Source organism: Phyllostomus hastatus, unplaced genomic scaffold (assembly GCF_019186645.2).
Source record: "Phyllostomus hastatus isolate PE091 unplaced genomic scaffold, TTU_PhHast_1.1 phas_contig_133, whole genome shotgun sequence".
NCBI classification, from domain to species: domain Eukaryota; kingdom Metazoa; phylum Chordata; class Mammalia; order Chiroptera; family Phyllostomidae; genus Phyllostomus; species Phyllostomus hastatus.
Window position 1 is genome coordinate 1,996,169 of NW_025333577.1, and position 17,540 is coordinate 2,013,708.

The following is a 17,540-nucleotide window of genomic DNA, read 5'->3' on the forward strand; positions in this document are numbered from 1 at the left end:
TTGTTGTTGTGCTTATCAGTTTTCACTAGTGTTTGTGTATTTTATGTGTGGCCCAAGACACCAAAAGGTTGGATACCCCTGACCCTAAAGCAACCTTGTGGCCCTAAAACAAAGAACTGTTTGCAAAAATAATGAGAAACCAATCGTTATTATTACTGGACTCATGACTACCTGACTGAAAATTATAAACACTGTCTAGAATTAGTGTTATTATATTATGTAATCTGCACCAATAGCAATCCCTTCTTTCCACTGATGTAATTGTTCCCCTTCCCTTTCTCATAAATACCCCTCGCCTTTGTCTCCCAAAGGGAATATTACTTGGGCTTCTGTCTGAATCAGTGCTTCCAGAATAGCTATTGTCATTGTTCTCAAATAAACGCTTGTATCCTCTCACTTTGAAAAGCTTTTTGTTTTTAGGTTAGCAAGCAGATGTTCTTCAGGTAGTCACTTGCTCCAGAGAGCCCCAACCTCACTCCTCCTCCTTCCATTCCACAGGCCTCTATGGAGACAACTCTAAACTACTAACCAAACTGAATGTACCAAAACTAATTTAAAGCTTCCTTCCACACATATTTAAAGAAGAAGGACAGGCCTGGCTGGCGTAGCTCAGTGGATTGAGCACGGGCTGCGAACCAAAGTGTCGCAAGTTTGATTCCCAGTCAGGCCACATACCTGAGTTGCAGGCCGCGGCCCCCAGCAACTGCACATTGATGTTTCTCTCCCTCCCTTTCCTCTCTAAAAGTAAAAAAATAAAATCTTTGGGGAAAAAAAAAAGAACAAGGACATAGGAGTGAACTCAGCGACATTTCATGTGGCACTCCGATTTGGTTCTGTAGCTTTGGGAATATCTGAGAGAATACGTCCATAAACATTCCTTCCACCACGCGTAAGAGGAGCGAAGTGGAGGGACCACTTCCCAGCACCCATCGCGGTACCGGAGAGAGTCTGATTCAGGTACAATCCAGAGCGGACTACATTACCCAGAAATCTATGCGCCGCACGGTCGGGGAGCTTTGGTAGGCATTTCCAAGTGGGCGCAAGGTGCCTGGGCGGGACTTCCGGCGTCTTCCTCGCGGCGGACATCTTGTGGCTCTAGGATGGCACGGTTAGAAAGCTGTAGTTCAGTTCTGAGGTGACGAAAGCGAGGAGACCCCGTTGTCGCTAGGAAGAGTCTCTGCGGTCGCAGCGACCACGGGGATATGCGTCAGGACTCAGAATCCTCACAGCTCTACGCTGTCTAGACCGTGATGGGGGCGCCTGCGGGGAATGGGCCCGGCCTAGGTAGGTGCTGTGTCCCGGACCTTGATTCAGCCTGATTCTCATTTCCGAATACTAAGCCCTAGAATGAATGAGCGGTCGCTGTTGAAGTCACTGTAGCCCAGGCAGTTTGTGGATGGAGACTCCGTATACAACAGCTAGTCGGATGAGACGTGGGAGGAACAACCGAACCTGGAGCGTTCTAGAAACTGCAGTCCTGGCCTGTGCCAGAGTTGCAGCGTGTGAGCACTAGTCATGGCCGGCCGGAGTGGCAGGATGAGGCGAGTACTTTAATTGCGAGGACGCAAGTATTCCAACGGACTAGGGTGGGGTGGGGATCCTGAAGATGGAGGAGGGTGGCCGTGAGGAGGCAGCAGAAACCAGCAGTGTGGTGTTGGCAGTACCAGAGCAGGGGCAGGAGGGGTTGAGAGTGGGGAAGTCATTCAATCCTAGAGAGGTTTCCCAGATAGAAGCAACAGGATTTGCTACTGGGCCAGATAATGGCTGTGAGTGAAAATAGGGCATGAGGGGCTATTCCAAGTTTTTTTGTTGGTTTTTCCCCTGTACATCTGAAGACTGGGAATGGGTAAGTTGGAGCAGGGAGCACCTTTCAGGGCTATCAGGAGTTAGATTTTTGGACATGATAAGCCTGAGGTGTCTCACAGTGGAGGTGTTACATGGGCAACTGGACGTGCAATTCTGCAGAGTGAACTGTGCTGGAAACCTCTAAGGGATGAGGCCTCAGGTCAAACCCTGGAGATCACATTTAGGGGAAGAATATTAAGGATGTTATTTTATGTGGCCCCTGAGGTGAGAGATTTGAGGGCATGGGAGAAGGTATGGATATTCCTGAGATTCCTTCCGGAAAGAAGGGGTCCTGTCATTTGAAAGGGATCTGACAGATGTGAGCAGGAGAAGAGTGCTATAGGGTATTAGGAGCCTGACCTGGAGGGAGAGTAAGGTGTGAGGTGCTGTAGATTTGCCATGGTGTGGACTCATCATGCCCCATAAGCACTGCCTGTGGAGCAGAGGAGAAGTCTACCAGGCTAGTGGAGCAGAGAAAAAGTCTACCAGGCTAGTGGAGCAGAGAAAAAGTGTGCCAGGCTAGTGGAGCAGAGAAAAAGTCTGCCAGGCTAGTGGAGCAGCTCTAGCCCAATTCAGGGCCTTGGTACATCAGTTTCTTAATTTTGCGGGTGAGAAGATATGATGAACATCTGTAATGAAGGACCACTAGCAGGCTTACTTTCAGAGGTGTATGTGCCAGGTAGGCTGGTTTGGTGAAAGACTAGTGAACACCTGGCAAGTATACATGCATAAGCAGGCAATTAAATGTTAACATATGTAAATAGGATAAATCAGATTTATATCCATCCTTAATTGATTGAAGTTCTTTCCTCTAAATATCTCATTACAATGAGAGTCTCAAATATCACATTTCCTTAAAAGATTAAAAACAAACACTTTCAAAAATCACTTCATTTGCAACAAAACTGTTTGCAAGTGTTACGGACAGTAAAAGCTAATTCAAAGGTACTTAACCTGTACTAACATGTCTGATATAAAACAGCACCTCTGTTAGGTGGAGACCACTGTAATCACAGCTTTACAGATGAGGACACTGAGACACAGATCTTTGTTCAAGGTCACACAGATGGTAGCAGGTGACACTAAGATGTGAGTATCTGAAGTCAGACAGCCTGAAATCATCCTCACCAAAGGGCAGGGAGGAGTTAGGGAAATAGTCCATGTGACCCCACTGTGGAAACTCCCAGCTCCCTCATCCTTCAGGTTGCTGTGGCAGAAGTGCTCGAGATCCATGCATAGATGACTGGAGACTGTGCAGGTGGTCCTCATTCAACCCACCATCACCCATATATCTAACAACTTATTATAGTGAATGGTGTCCCAGGACTCTGAACCTATCTTCTATCTGCTACTGAGTTTGGGGCTCCCCATGTCACCAAAGGTCTTGAGCCCTGACTTTATTCTTGAATTACATGAAAGGGTTTCCATTTCTAGCAGTAATGGGATGAAGCTGGGAACAATGTCCCAGGCACAGGAACTAGAATATGCAAATGCATCACCTGAGGTTGCACTGGAGTGTTCAGAAAACCTCAGGTCTCCATTATGTTTGGTGTGATCAGAGAGTGGGCGACAAGATTCAGTTTTGGAATGACACCCTGTTGAGCTGGACTTATGTTCTGAGAGTGGTTAGAGCCATGGAAGATTTGAAACAGTGGAGGGAATGATTTTCTGATGTGGAGGGGAAGAGAAAGAAGGGAGGAGTTAGAGACCACCCTTCAGTTTTTGGCCTAATAAGCTGTAAGGATAGAAAAATTCTCAGTTGAGGTGGTGAAACATCTGAGTGGAGTTGTCAAATGGACAGCTAGACCCATGGGTTTAGAGTTCAGAGGAGGGATTCAAGTTGGAGACATCCACAAGGTAGCAGTCAGTATGTGTATTAGGATAGAGTTGTGTATTAGATTTGTATAGAGAACCTTTATGTTATGGTGGTATTGCCATTAGTGGTCTGGAAAGTAGATGGGCACAGAAGATTGGGAGTAGGAGTCACCTGAGAGACAAGAAATGGGGGGGGGGGTTAGTATTTGTGTTCGTGTGGGGGTTGGGGGGAAATACAGGTGGTGAAGTCTTCCAGAGAAAGAGTGGACATGAGATGCATGCTGGGGTGTGGTAGTAAAAGAGATGAAATGAAAGTGAGGCCAGAGCTGATGCTTATTGCCCTCTCTGTGCTTCCCAGGCTTTTGTGGTGACATTTGATGGGACGTGGAGTTTCAATTGAGCCGGCAAATTAGCTCAGGGGCAATTGAGTCGGTTGGTCCACAGTTGGTGGACCACTACTCATGGGATAGAAGGCCAGTAGGTGTGGCCTTAAATGAGTGTTTAGTGTTAAGCCTCTGACTGATGAATGATATAGCATCCTCAGTGTGCAACATCAAAGTACAAAAGGGCTGGATGTGTCTGATAGTGGTGCATGGTTCTGGATTGCTGAAGTTCAGTGAAGTAGCAGAGGATTGAATAGCTAGGTTCACAGGGCCTGAGTTGGTTAGAGTCTCAGCCTGATACATCACGGTTGTAGGTGACCATAGATAAAAGGGAAATGTGATCTGAACTTAGAGTGACCATACGTGGAGATGGAATCTTAATTTATGGTACTGAGGGTTTTAGGGGGAATGCTAAGCTCAAAATTTGTATATGAGAGGCATAATCTCTGGACTCCAGAGAAGGGTTGGGCCCTGCACGCCAGTCCCAAACTAGGCAGTGTCTATCTACCTGTCCACCAGCCTGGTCTAGGCTGGACAGAATGATTCATGGAAAATGAGGAAAGAGCAGGCACCAGTCACACAAAGGCCCTGTGTCTTGTTTGACTTGGGCAACTAGAGAGGAAGGTGAAATATGATGGATATACCAGTAGTCCTGGGGAGACAGGCTGCCCTCATCATGTGGGGTCATGTGACTTTTAAGGATGTGCTTGTGTTTTTCTCCTGGGAGGAGTGGGGATTACTTGATAAGGTTCAGAGACTCTCTTTGTGTGCTTTGCCTTTTTGGTCATCCTGGGTAAGATTCTCTGTGTTCTAGTTTTTGAGTCTGTGCTCTGCTCTTTTTTTCTCCTTTTTGTAGCTGAACCATGGGCACTGCTGTTTTCCCTCATTCCCTCACATGGGCCCTCAGGGTTTGGCTGTAATGTGTACCATGTACTGTCTCTTCCACTTCCTGTGCTCTCCAGCACCTGCTGCCCCAAACCATTAGCTGAAAGGGTGTCACGGTCAGGAGTTGTGTAGTCAGCCCAATGGATACTACCCTGCTTGACTTCTTCCAGGCTGAATTGCTTTGTCCCTGACCCCTTTCTTTAATTGATACTTTCCTGGACCTATCTGTGTCATGAAATACAGTCATGGTTATTACTTGTGGGACCCATTGGGTTGTTTCTTTAAGATACTGATTGCTGATGGGTAGGCTGCCCTGGGGAAGTACTTTCTCACTCAATGGCCCTTTTTCCTCTATGACTTGTATCTTCCAGATCATCTGTGGTTGCTGAATAGTAGCAAGGGAAAGAACTCTTTGAGTACCTGACTGACCTGAGGTCATGACTCTAGCCACAGCAGAGGGGGCTTGGATGGGCCCTGGTAAGTGACAGCCTGGGAAGTGTATGACTTCAGGGTTGGGTTCAAGTAGCACCAGAAAACTATTGTGTGCCCACTATTGTTTGGTGCCCAGGCCATACCTTATTTCTGTTTTTCCTCCCCATTGTGGACACTTTACATGCTTGTCATTTCTATTCTGACTTGTGACCCAGAGCTCTCCACCCCACTCACCAGTGTGCTCTATTGCTCCCTCTGTTGTCATCTCCCATATTGGACAATGCTCATGTATCGGAGATGTACAAGTATCTTTAAATAGTTCTTCACTACCAGTTACTAATTTTAAGTCAGGTTTTCCTGGGCCTAGACATACATTTCTGTATAGCACTCACTTGTTACTAATAGGCCCTTTTAAAAGTCAATTTGCAAGGAGGAAGTGGGAGATCCTGCCTGCTTCTCCCTAAGCTATGCCTCAGCCTTGTATCTTTGTCTTTTGTGAGACCTTCCCCATTCTGTGATCCTTAGAGGCTAGTAATGCCCAGCAGCTCTTTAACCTGATCCCAAATCTGTCTTCCTGTCAACCACTTATTTCATGGACTCAGTTCTGGGTATGCTAGACACACTTTTGTGATGGGGTTGTCCCTCTCACCAGTCAGTGTGCGCTTCAACGGTGTTTTTCTGCTCTCAGGTTGTTGGCTTGAAGTGAAGGATGAAGAGGCATCTTCTGAGCAGAGCAAGTCTGTGGAAGTGTCACATGTTCATAATACTTCCAAGGCAGGTTCATCAGTCCAGATGGCTCATCCTTGTAATATATGTGGCCCCATCTTGAAGGATGTTTTGTGCCTGGATGAACACCAGGAAACACACCATGGACTGAAACCTTACACATGTAGGGCATGTGGGAGACAATTCTTATTTGGTGCAAACTTCCTTCAGCACCAGAAGCAGTACAATGTAGAGAGATCCTTAAGGAGAGACAAAGGCAAGACCTCATTTGTGAAGAACTGCAGAGTTTGTGAAGAACCTCATCTGTCAGAGACATCATTTACATGTGCGGAGGAACAGAAAAACTTCCAGACCTGTTTGGGCAGTCACCAGCAAAAGGCAACCCGCGGCAAGAGGAAGACAAGTGGCAATGAGGGTAGGGAGGCCTTTCACATTGGACAGATGCCTTACAGCTGCAGTGAATGTGGGAAAGCCTTCAGCCGCAAAGACACGCTTGTTCAGCACCAGAGAATCCACACTGGAGAAAAGCCTTATGAGTGTAGTGAGTGTGGGAAAGCCTTCAGCCGCAAAGCCACACTTGTGCAGCACCAGAGAATCCACACTGGAGAGAGGCCTTATGAATGTAGCGAGTGTGGGAAATCCTTTAGCCGCAAAGACAACCTTACACAGCACAAAAGAATTCACACTGGAGAAATGCCTTATAAGTGTGGTGAATGTGGGAAATATTTTAGCCATCACTCCAATCTGATTGTGCACCAGAGAGTTCACAATGGAGCAAGGCCTTATAAGTGTAATGATTGTGGGAAAGTCTTCAGACACAAATCTACACTTGTTCAGCATGAGAGCATCCATACTGGAGAAAATCCATATGTTTGCAGTGATTGTGGAAAATCCTTTGGCCACAAGTACACCCTCATTAAACACCAGCGAATTCACACTGAGACAAGGCCTTTTGAGTGCACTGAATGTGGGAAATTTTTTAGTCGAAGCTCTGACTTTATTGCACACCAGAGAGTTCACACTGGTGAAAGGCCTTTTGTGTGTAGCAAATGTGGGAAAGATTTCATAAGAACCTCCCACCTTGTTCGGCACCAAAAAGTTCACACTGGAGAAAGGCCATATGAGTGCAATGAATGTGGGAAATCCTATAGCTTAAGCTCCCACCTCATTCGGCACCAGAAAGTTCACACTACAGGAAGGCTTTAGGAGTGCTGTCAACAGAACAGCACTCATATGGAAAGGGAATCTGTGATTTCCCTTTGAGAGGAAGGCATTAGTCAGATGTTGATCTCCATATATCTGAACATTAACATTGGGGAGATACTATATAACTGATGGGTATAAGGAAAGTTTTCAGGGGCTATATTGCACTTTCAGACCTGCTCAGGCTCCTTGCTAGATTTCTCAGTGTCAATGTCTGGTGGAAAACATTTTAGCTCTATCAGCTAAGTTGTCCTGATATCCTCAGAGAAGGCAGAATGTTGTTACTGTCTCCAGTCTCTGGGAGAATTAGGATAAACCTGAGTTAAGTGAGGAAGGGGCCTCATTTCCTCCCTGCTGACTGGTAAAGGTGTGAACACAACCCATCTTTAGCCAAGAGGACCTGAGTTATGTTCTGGTGGCATGAAAGGTTTACTTTCCTCATGGACATTGTTTGTCTTGTGATAGTTTTAATGGATTTTTCCAGCCTTCCAAGCGACTCAGCCTGAAGAACTACTTGCCTCATGTTGCTCTGATTTGTGTGATAATAAAGACATTATTTGAGCCACCTTTAGTTTTGGAGGTTGTTTTCAGTGTTTCAGTGGTTTGAAAACAATTAAGCTCTGCCAGATTGAAGAGGTGAAGAATGTAGATGCCTCCAACTTTGGGTGCCTCAAATGGGACTGGGACAGCAGGTTGGTAGAGAACACTTCTCAGTCCATCAGTCCGTCTCTGGTGTTAATTTCCATTGCTGAGAAAAGATTTTCTTTTTTAACAAATTCTCAAGAAGAAATACAAAATTTAAAAACAACATATTGGGCACTGGCTGGTGTGGCTCAGTGGATTGAGTGCTGGCATGCGAACCAAAGGGTTGCTGGTTTGATTCCCAGTCAGGATACGTGCCTAGGTTGCAGGCCAGGTCCCCAGTAGGGGGCACATGAGAGGCAACCACACACTGATGTTTCCTCTCCCTTTCTAAAAAGAAAGTCTTTTTAAAAAAATTGAGATTTTAGGATACAGATAAAGTAGGTATCATTACAATGAAAATGTGTAAAATAGCTAATTCCTAAAACAAACCAAGGAAAAGTGGGAAACAAATGTGACAAAAAATTACAGTAGTTCCCTGGCTGGTGTGGCTCAGTGGGCTGAGTGCATGCCTGCAAATCAAAAGTGGCCTTTGATTCCCAATCAGGGTACATGCTTGGGTCATGGGCCAGGTCCATGGTGGGGTCATAAAAGAGAGGCAATTATACATTGTATCTCCCCCTCTTTCTCCCTTCACCTCCCTCTATAAATAAGTAAACAATCTTTTTAAAAATTAGGAAAAAAGAATTAAGAAATGTGGAAGTGCTTTGAAAAAATAGAGAAAATAGTACTAATCAATAAAAAGGAGAAAGCACAAATATATGTAATTAGAATTAACAGTTAACCAAAGTAGAAGAATAGTATCTCATTGGAATTTCTAACCTTTTTTAAAACTAACCCTTACTCAAAATTAAATTGTTCACTATTTAGATATAGTGAAGAAAACCAGTGTAAAGAACTTTAATACTAGGTTGCCTAGAGAAACATTGGATAAAACAAGGTTTATCAGAGGGCAGAGTTGCCTCTTTTTTTTTTTTTAATTTATTGGGAGTGACGTTAATAAAACCTTACAGGTTTCAAGTGTACAAAACAGTTGCATACTACATTGAGTTCTCACTTCCCAAAGTAAAGTCTCCCCATTTATTCCTTTGCCTTCTTCCATTTGCCCTGACCACCCCCTTGCCCTTGGCGTTGTCTGTGCATCATATGTATGTATGTATATTTTAAATCACCTTTTCCACCCAACCTCCTTCCCCTCTGACAGCTGTTACTCTATATAGCTATTCTGTTTCTTTTTTGTTAGATTATTTTGTTCTTTAGATTCCACACATAGTGAAGTCATAGGGCATTTATCTTTCTCTGGCTTATTTCACTTAGCATAATACTTTCTAGGTTCATCACAAAAGGTAAGATTTCCTTTCCAATGGCTCAGGGGTATTCCAATATGTAAATGTACCACACAGTTTTTGTTTAATCTGTTCATCTACTGGTGAGCACTTGGGCTGTTTCCAGATCTTGGTTATTGAAAATAACACTGCAGTGAATATAGGGGTGCATATATCCTTTCAAATTAGTGTTTTGGATTTATCTGGATAGGTTCTCACAAGTGGTATTGCTGGGTCAAAGAGCAGTTCCACTTTTAATTTGCTGAGATTACTCCACAGTATTTTCCACAGTGGCTACATCAATCTGTTCTCCCACCAACCATTCATGAGAGTTTCTTTTTTCCACATCCTTGCCAGTGCTTGTTTGTTGATTTATTGATGATCACTATTCTGACAAGTTGTGAGGTGGTACCTTACCATTTTAATTTGCATGAGAAAAGCTTGTTAGGTGAGGATTCAGGGCTCGAACTGATGTTCTCTGCATTTCAGAATTATTTGAGAGCTCAGACATCACTTTAAGGAAGGTGCTGTTGTAACAACCTACAACATGTTTGGAAACAGCATGGATTGAGTGTCTTGTTTCTAGCATATGACCCATATCCCCAGCACTGTTGAGTATAAGCTGTCCTTTACAACCTGAAAAGCGTGATATGCCCTGAAGGCCAGAATCTGGTACACTGCCTGTAAGATCTGTTCTGTCCAGGAGGGAAACAATTGATACAGAAATGCTGAGTGTGAATAATTGGGATTGTAGAGACTGCAGCAAAAAGGAGTGGCTGTACCCTTTGTAAAAACACATTGGTAAACACATCTGTCACCATGGTCATATGAGATCTGGGTGTATGGAAATTCTCAGGACCTCCAGGCTTCTCACTCATGACTAAGGTCAGCAGCACGGTAAAGAACTGTGAAGTTTCCCTCAACACCTGTGCCTCCCTGGGCTGTACCCGATGTCTTGGCTGCAGGGGCAGGAACCCTGGGACTGAGAGTAGAGTGAAATTGTGGTCCAAGGATAAAGATTTTGTGACTAGCCAGTTTCTGGTGACTCACTGGAAACAGCCTTCATTTCTTATCAGTTTTTCTTGCTACTGAGGAAGAGATTCTCTTCACAAGGCATTTGGGATGAGATGGCAGAGTGACTATACTGGTGCTCAAACTTCTGGTTTTCCGGTAGAAATGGGGGACCCAGACTTCTAGGTAGAATAATTTTTTAATACTTTCTTTGAAATGTAGTCAACATACAATATGAAGTGCACAATTTAGTAAACCTTAGTATACACATGAAAGCATCCTAGCCATAATTCTGAACATAGCTATCACCTCCAGTGTCACCTCATGCCCCTTCATTTGTTTTTCTTCCAGATCCTAAATATTAAAAATAAAGCTGCTGCAAATACTCATGTACAAGTCTTTTTATGGACATTTAGCTCAGGAACTCAACAACAGTGTTGAAAATGACCTTGTGTCTTCTTACTGATTGTAGTAAAGTGTGACAGGGAAGAGAAAAGTATAGGGAGGAACTGTTGAATAGAAAAGACTTGATATGGGAAATTCTCAACCCATCTTGATTGCAAAAGGCATTGCAATGAAGAGATTTGTGGTAAAGAAAACATGTTCTAGAGAAATAGCCATGGATGTGGCTGTACACCTTTTGTAGTATCTCAGAAAGGTTTTTTTAAAAGTATTAATTCATATAAAAATCGGAGAGCATCCAGGAGGCTTAAAGGTGTCCTTTAACCATCTCAGTAAAAGCCAAAAACAGATACGGAATTACTTAGGGGGAAAAAAATCTGTCAACCAACCTTCTATATGATAGAGTGAATCTCTTGACATAAGACACCCACAAACTTCTTGAAAAGTTTATTGTGGTAGAAATACCTTGGATCTAAAGTGCTAGTATGAAGCTTTGGCTAGTTGACTTGGTTGGTTGTAGTGTTGTCCTGTGGACCAGAGGGTTGTGGATTCAGTCCCTGGGAGGCAGCCAGTCAATATCTCTCTAATTGATGTCTGTCTTTCCCTCTCCCTTTTCCCCTCCTATTCCCTCCCTTCCTTTCTCTCTAAAAGCAGTGAGAATATCTTGGTTGGGGAGGGAAGAATAAATAACTAAATAGTATGAAATTAAAGGCTGTTGACCTTCAATGCATATATGAAACTGGCTGAAAAAGATGAGCTGAAACCCTGTGTTACCTTTCGTGAAAACGGAAGCATGACTCAGCAGAGCAGAACCCAGAGTGGGAAGCTTCCAGCCCAGTGGGCAGGGCCCTAAACCACATATCATGTTCCCAGGGCTTGATCTTTAACATAGTTTGCCAAGCTTGCTTTCAAAATGTCTTGGGAATCACGTCTCCTTTTCCCTTCCATTTTTCTCCCCTTTTGAAACAATGTATGTAGCTATCATTCTTGGTCTGTTCTACCATTTTATTTTGGGAGCAGTTACCTTGATTTTTAGTATCAGACCCACAGAGGGGAGATAATGCACCCCAGTGTGCATTACAACCAGCATCTCACCATAACTGATTTTGACAGTTTAGATGATGAGGTGTAGGGTAAACAGTTAGTCTGAGTCCCTCACCCAGGTGTTTGGGTAACTAAGATAAGCAGTTTCCCATAAGTATGGGCCTGATAAACTGTTCCCATAACCTGGAGTGGGCCCTCACTCATAGAATGGAGCGCTGTTGTATAATGTTTCGGCACCTTGCCAGCTTTGTGTGCATGTAATATATAAGGGAGTTGGGACTTCCCGCTATGTGACATGCAGGAACATGCTGGGGGACACATGGCTTACAGTGTGCATGGATCGTCCCACCCAAGAATAAAGGCATGTCAGATATCCCGGCAGCTCTGTGAATTTTCTTCCACCTGCCTGAATCCAGAGTGAACCAGTATAGCCTTGAATGGTCTTGAAAAGGTCACAACACATGAGGTTTTGGACTTTGGGGCTCGTGAGGTTTCAATGTTGAGTCCACATTAGAAAGAGACCTTTTAGGACCTTGGGTTAGGTTTATTTTGCAAGCAGAACAGATAGGAATCTGGGGAATAGAGGATAAACTGTAGTAGACAGAATAATTGCTCCCAAAATGTCCATGCCCTAATCCCGAGAATCCGTGCAGGTCCCAGAATGGCCAATGGGACTTTGCATATGTAAGTAATGTTATGCTCGTTGCAATCAGACTTACCTCAATTGAGCTCAATGTAATCACACTGAGCTCCCTCCCAGCTGCAGGGAAAAGAATGCAGACAGAAGAGCCGGACACATGTATGATCAGGCTGTCTGATGCCCCCTTGCTGGTTCTGGGATACAGCTGTGTGCTAGGACTGCAGAGGAACCCTAGGAGCTGAGGCCAGCTCTGGTCAGCAAGATCAAAAGGACCGAGTTCAGACAGACAAAATGAAGAAAGTGACTGTGACTTCAAAACTCTGCTCCATATAACCAGAGAGCCTCTAGGGAGCTTAGAGACATTGTTTCCTACAAATACAAGGAACTGGATTCTGCCAATGACCCAAATGAGCAGAAATCTGAATTCCCCGGGGCCTCCAGAAAGGAACACAGCCCACCAACATCTTGGAATAGCTGGAGCCCCAGGGACTGCAAAAGCTCCACCCCTGCCTCTGGGTGTGAAATATTGCAGGGGCAGGCCAGGGGTTTTGGTCTTTAGTTAGGAAGGGAAGGAAGCCAGACCTTTGAAATCTCAAAACTGCTGGCTTAGGGAGTCGGTGTCATGCAGGGGGGTATCTAGACACAGAGCCCAGAGAGAGCTCTGGTCTAACTGGCTTAGGCCCCCTAGTGCTATCTCTTCTGGACTCCAGGAGCCAGGTTCTGCTGCCTTTGATGCCGGCAATCCTCAACAGCCTGCTTTTGGGGTCTCCACAGCCTGGGGAATTCAGTGTTGACTCCCTGGCCCTCTCTTGCACTCCTGATGTACCTGCGCTCATCGCTCCCCTGGCCTCTCCTGCATCCTGGCAGCTGGCTCCCTCCACAACCCAGCCTCAGCCCAGCTTTGGACTCACCATCCCCGCACTTTCCTTTCACACCTGCCACCTGTGTTCCCAAGGCAGCTAATTGCACCTGCTCCTGCACAGATGCCCACTGCACCTCTGGCTTCAGTGACTCACCTGGCATCTCCTGTTGCCTGGACTCCAGCTCAACCTGGTCTACAGTTCAACCTGGTCTCCAGCCTGGGCCCTCTGCTCTAGTTCCCAGTACCTCAAGTTTTCATTGTGGCTCCTCTCTGCCTCCCTGCCCTAACACAAAATCACTCCAAAATAACAAGAATTGTAGCTCTGTTAGGTCTGGAGTGAGAGAAGTTGGTGCAGATGGACCGGGAAGTGCAGACATCCTCTAGGTAAGCAATCTTGTGGGCAATCCTGGGCTGTATGGTACCAGTGTGAACAAGAGGCCTACATCTCATTCAAGGGTAGCAGCATCTTTTTCCAGTGCATGTTCACCTAATTCAGGGTGAGTTCTGGGGGAGACATTTTACTAGGTACCTTGAATAGGAAAAAGTGGAGGTCACCCTCGGGAAAATGCTCAAGACTTTCCCTCAGCAGCAAAAACTGCTCTCAGACTGTGACAATTTCATTTTCTGGTATTTAGTTTTTTCTGTGCCTGGCAAAGATCCTTGTTTATTTTGTTTCCTAGTTTTTTGGTCAAATTTTTGGTCTTCGTTTCTGGCTGTTCCTGGCTTCTTAAGAAATTCAGAAGTGGCCACTGGGACACTTTGTTTCCAGGAGGGCAACAAATGAATGGAGCCCTGTGATTGCCCTGCACATAGAGCCTAGGGCAGAAAAGGTGAAAGTCAATGTAACCAAAACTCAAACAGCTGAAATGAGAGGGTAGGGAGCTAGAGATGAGGTACAGCCCTGACTGGGTGGCTCTGTTGTTTGGAGCATCGCCCCATGCACCAGAAGGTTGTGGGTTCAGTCCCCAGTCAGGCACATACCTAGACTGAGAGTTTGATACCCAGTCAGTCAGCACACATTCAAGGGGGCAACCCATCAAAATTTCTCTGTCACATCAATGTTTCTCTTGCTCTCCCTGTCTTCTTTCCTGTGTCTCTAAAATTTAAAAAAAAAAAAGAGAGAGAGCGATGAGGGACACATGGAGAGACAAGAAGCAAAGAACTGAGGAGAGACCCACTGAAATTGTTGGCTGTGTCCTGATGCATACAAATGTGATGAGTGAAGTAGCTGAAGTTTGGAAAAGTATCAATAGAGGGCAGTATACCAAATCATTCCTGAAGATCACACAGACTGGAGAGGGGTTTGTTGTCTGCGGGGAATGGAAACACCTAGTAGTACAAATGTAGGACAGCAGGTAAGATCCTCAGAAATATTTCACCTAGAGAGTGAGGCTTAATTATACACAGAATCAAACCTGCTCTGGACCCACTCTGAAAATAATTAAAAGCAAGCATTCAGCCCTGGATGGTGTGGCTCAGTGGATTCTGTACCAGCCTACAACAAAAGGGTCGCTGGTTTGATTCCCAGTCAGGGCACATGCCTGGGTTGCAGGCCAGGTACCCAGTAGGGATCCCAGGAGAGGCAGACACACACTGATGCTTCTCTCCCTCTCATTCTCACTCCCTTCATCTCTCTCTAAAACTAAATAAATAAAATATTCTTAAAAAATACAAGAAAGCATCCAAAGGAAAAGTTGCAGTCCAGTGCCTTTACTGAAAACCATGTCAAAATCTGTCACTTTTTAAAGGTATACAAGCAAGTACACCACCCAATATACAGTTTTTCTTGTGTGGTATCCAATAAATAATTGCTGGGCACACAGAGAGGCAAAAATACGATGTATAGCATATTAGCATAAAAACCAATAGACACAAGCATAAAAAATAACAGAAATTATAACATTAGTAGACAAGTATGTTAAAATAGCTTTTATAAAATATGCTGTATTTTTTCTTGGAAGTATGGGAAAGGCAAGAACTTGATTAAGAGAGAACTAGATGTAGGCCCTGGTGGGATAGCTTAGTTGGTTAAAGTGTCATCTCAATATTGTGAGACAAGGTTGTGAGTTCAATCCCCAGTCAGGGCACGTATAAGAATCAACCAATGAATGTATAAGTAAGTGGAACAACAAAGCTATGTCTCTCTCCCTCCCTCTCTCTCTCTCTCTCTCAAATCAATTTTAAAAAGAGAGAAATGGATGTAAAAACAGATATAAATATAGACTTATATGGAACTTATAGGGAATACAATATCCAACACAAAAAATATACTTACTGCATGGTATGTATGAAAAGCAGATGAGATAATGCAAAAGAAGAGATAAGAGAATTTAAAGATATAGTCATAGAAATTATTCAAAACAAGCCACAAAGAAAGGGGGAAATGAATAAACAACAATAGCAATAGGGACTTGTAGGAAAATAACAAATGGTCTAATATACGTGTATTTGGAATGCCAGAAGCAAGAGCATACAAAGAGAAAGAGGGAGAGAGAGGGAAGGAAGGAAAGCAGAGATATTTCCCTATTTGTTTACAACTAAAACCTAGACAGGAACCATCTGAAACTAGGAAGAAGCAAGGAAGGAATCTTCTCTGACACCTTCAGAAGAAGCATGGCCTTATCGACATCTTCATTTCAGACTTCCAGCTTCCAGAACTGTGAGAGAATAAACTGATGGTGTTTTAAGTCATTCAGTTTGTAATAATTTTTTACATCAGCCATAGGAAACTAATATACCAACCAACTTGGTCTAATGGACATTTAGAGAGTCATTTTTTCTAAAAACAGCAGAATATACTTTAGGGTCCACAAAGAATATTCACAAAAATGGACCATATTCACTCTGGCCAGGTGGCTCAGTTATTTGGACTGTTGTCCTGTACAACAAAAAAGGTTGCAGCTTCGATTCAGCCAGGGCATAACTGACATTTCCTCATGGCTGACTGTGCCAGGAATTCATCACAACAGAATCACTACATAGTGGACCTGGTTGTTCTTACTCTACCTTCCTTGTGTGCTTAGGTGATCTCAACTGAGGCTTGCTGCTCAGCTGTCTGGGAGCCGTGTACTTGCAGAGCTGGGATTGTAGGACGAGCTCTGGTTCCTTCATAGGACACGGCATCACGGTCTCAGAGGAGCCTGGCTCTGACTGGGAGAGTCCTGACCTGAGGTGTGTTCAGATTACACCAGAAACCAGTCCTGAGTCCCCAGGTGGAGATGTTACTTGGCACACCTCATTTCTCCCTTTTCTTTCCCATACTTGACATTCTGTTGCTCTGTGGTTTCATCTGTCACTTCCGCCCCCTGGACATTTGCCTCTTCTTAACTCCAGTCTCATTTCTCACCACTGCTTGCTTTTCAGTGTTCTCCAGTTTCATTTTGTTTTGCTTTTATCCTCACCCAAGGATATGCTTTATTGATTTTAGAGAGAGAGGAAGGGCTGAGGAAAGGGAGACAGAGAAACATCAATGTGGGAGAGAAACATGGCTTGGTTGGCTCCCATACATGCCCTGACTGGGGATCAAACCTGCAACCTTTTGGTATACAGGACAAAGATGCTCCATCTAATTGAGCCACCCAGCTCAGCAGGGCAGTGTTCTCCAGTTTAGACTCACATTTTAAAAAATTTTGTGTAGGACACAAAACTACTTGAATGAATGTTACAGGAATCAACTTCTCAATGTTTCTCTCTCTCTCAGATCAATAAATGTATCCTCAGGTAAGAATTAAAAGCAAAAAATAGATTAAAAGTAGATTATCTTGCATTCAGGTAATTAAAATTTTTCAAAGTAATGCTATAATTACTTGTATGAAATATTGAAGCAAATGTCAAAATACTTAAGATATTAAGATCAGAATAAAGAGCAAAGACACACTATAGTCTAATAGAAAAAAACTACTGCAAATAATTCAGTTCACGAAATATGTATTTTCTTAAGTGGCATTCTTAAATTCCACTACTAACTTCAAGGTATTTTGAAAATTAATAAAAGTGAGCAAATTTAAAATATTTTAATGAAGAGAATTTGCCCTGATGATGTTAATGACACATTTTACTGCTATAGAAATCTACCTTTAGTTCAATGAAACAACAGGATATCTGTAAACACACATGCATACACAAATAGAAAGTCAGTTAAAATGTTAGTTGGGAAAACTATAACATATAAACTATATGTTAACTAACTAACATATATATATATAACTATATATAGTTATGTATATAGCTGTATGGGTATATATGCATATAGTTTATATATATTTTAAAGATTTTATTTATTTTTTTAGAAGGGAAGAGAAGACAAAAGAGAGGGAGAAAAACAT

The 17,540-nt window shown here is 43.6% G+C and overlaps 1 protein-coding gene across 2 annotated transcripts; it reads left to right on the forward strand.

Moving 5' to 3' along the window:
* Positions 1–1,058: 1,058 nt before the first annotated feature.
* Positions 1,059–7,856, forward strand: LOC123826076 (zinc finger protein 134-like). 2 transcript variants are annotated; one of them, XM_045849899.1, is made up of 3 exons: positions 1,059–1,541; positions 5,300–5,405; positions 6,049–7,856. In XM_045849899.1, exons 2-3 carry the CDS (start codon positions 5,366–5,368, stop codon positions 7,290–7,292), a joined length of 1,284 nt encoding a protein of 427 aa, XP_045705855.1. In that variant the 5' UTR covers positions 1,059–1,541; positions 5,300–5,365; the 3' UTR covers positions 7,293–7,856. The 2 variants fall into 2 exon arrangements, with proteins under 2 accessions (XP_045705855.1, XP_045705846.1); XM_045849890.1 differs by having other exon boundaries at positions 1,059–1,284.
* The last annotated feature ends 9,684 nt before the right edge of the window (positions 7,857–17,540 follow it).

Coding starts and splice junctions, on each gene's coding strand:
- LOC123826076 (XM_045849899.1), top strand. CDS start 5,366: ATGACTCTAGCCACAGCAGAGGGGGCTTGGATGGGCCCTG. Junction 5,406..6,048: donor GGGGGCTTGGATGGGCCCTG/GTAAGTGACAGC, acceptor TTCTGCTCTCAG/GTTGTTGGCTTGAAGTGAAG.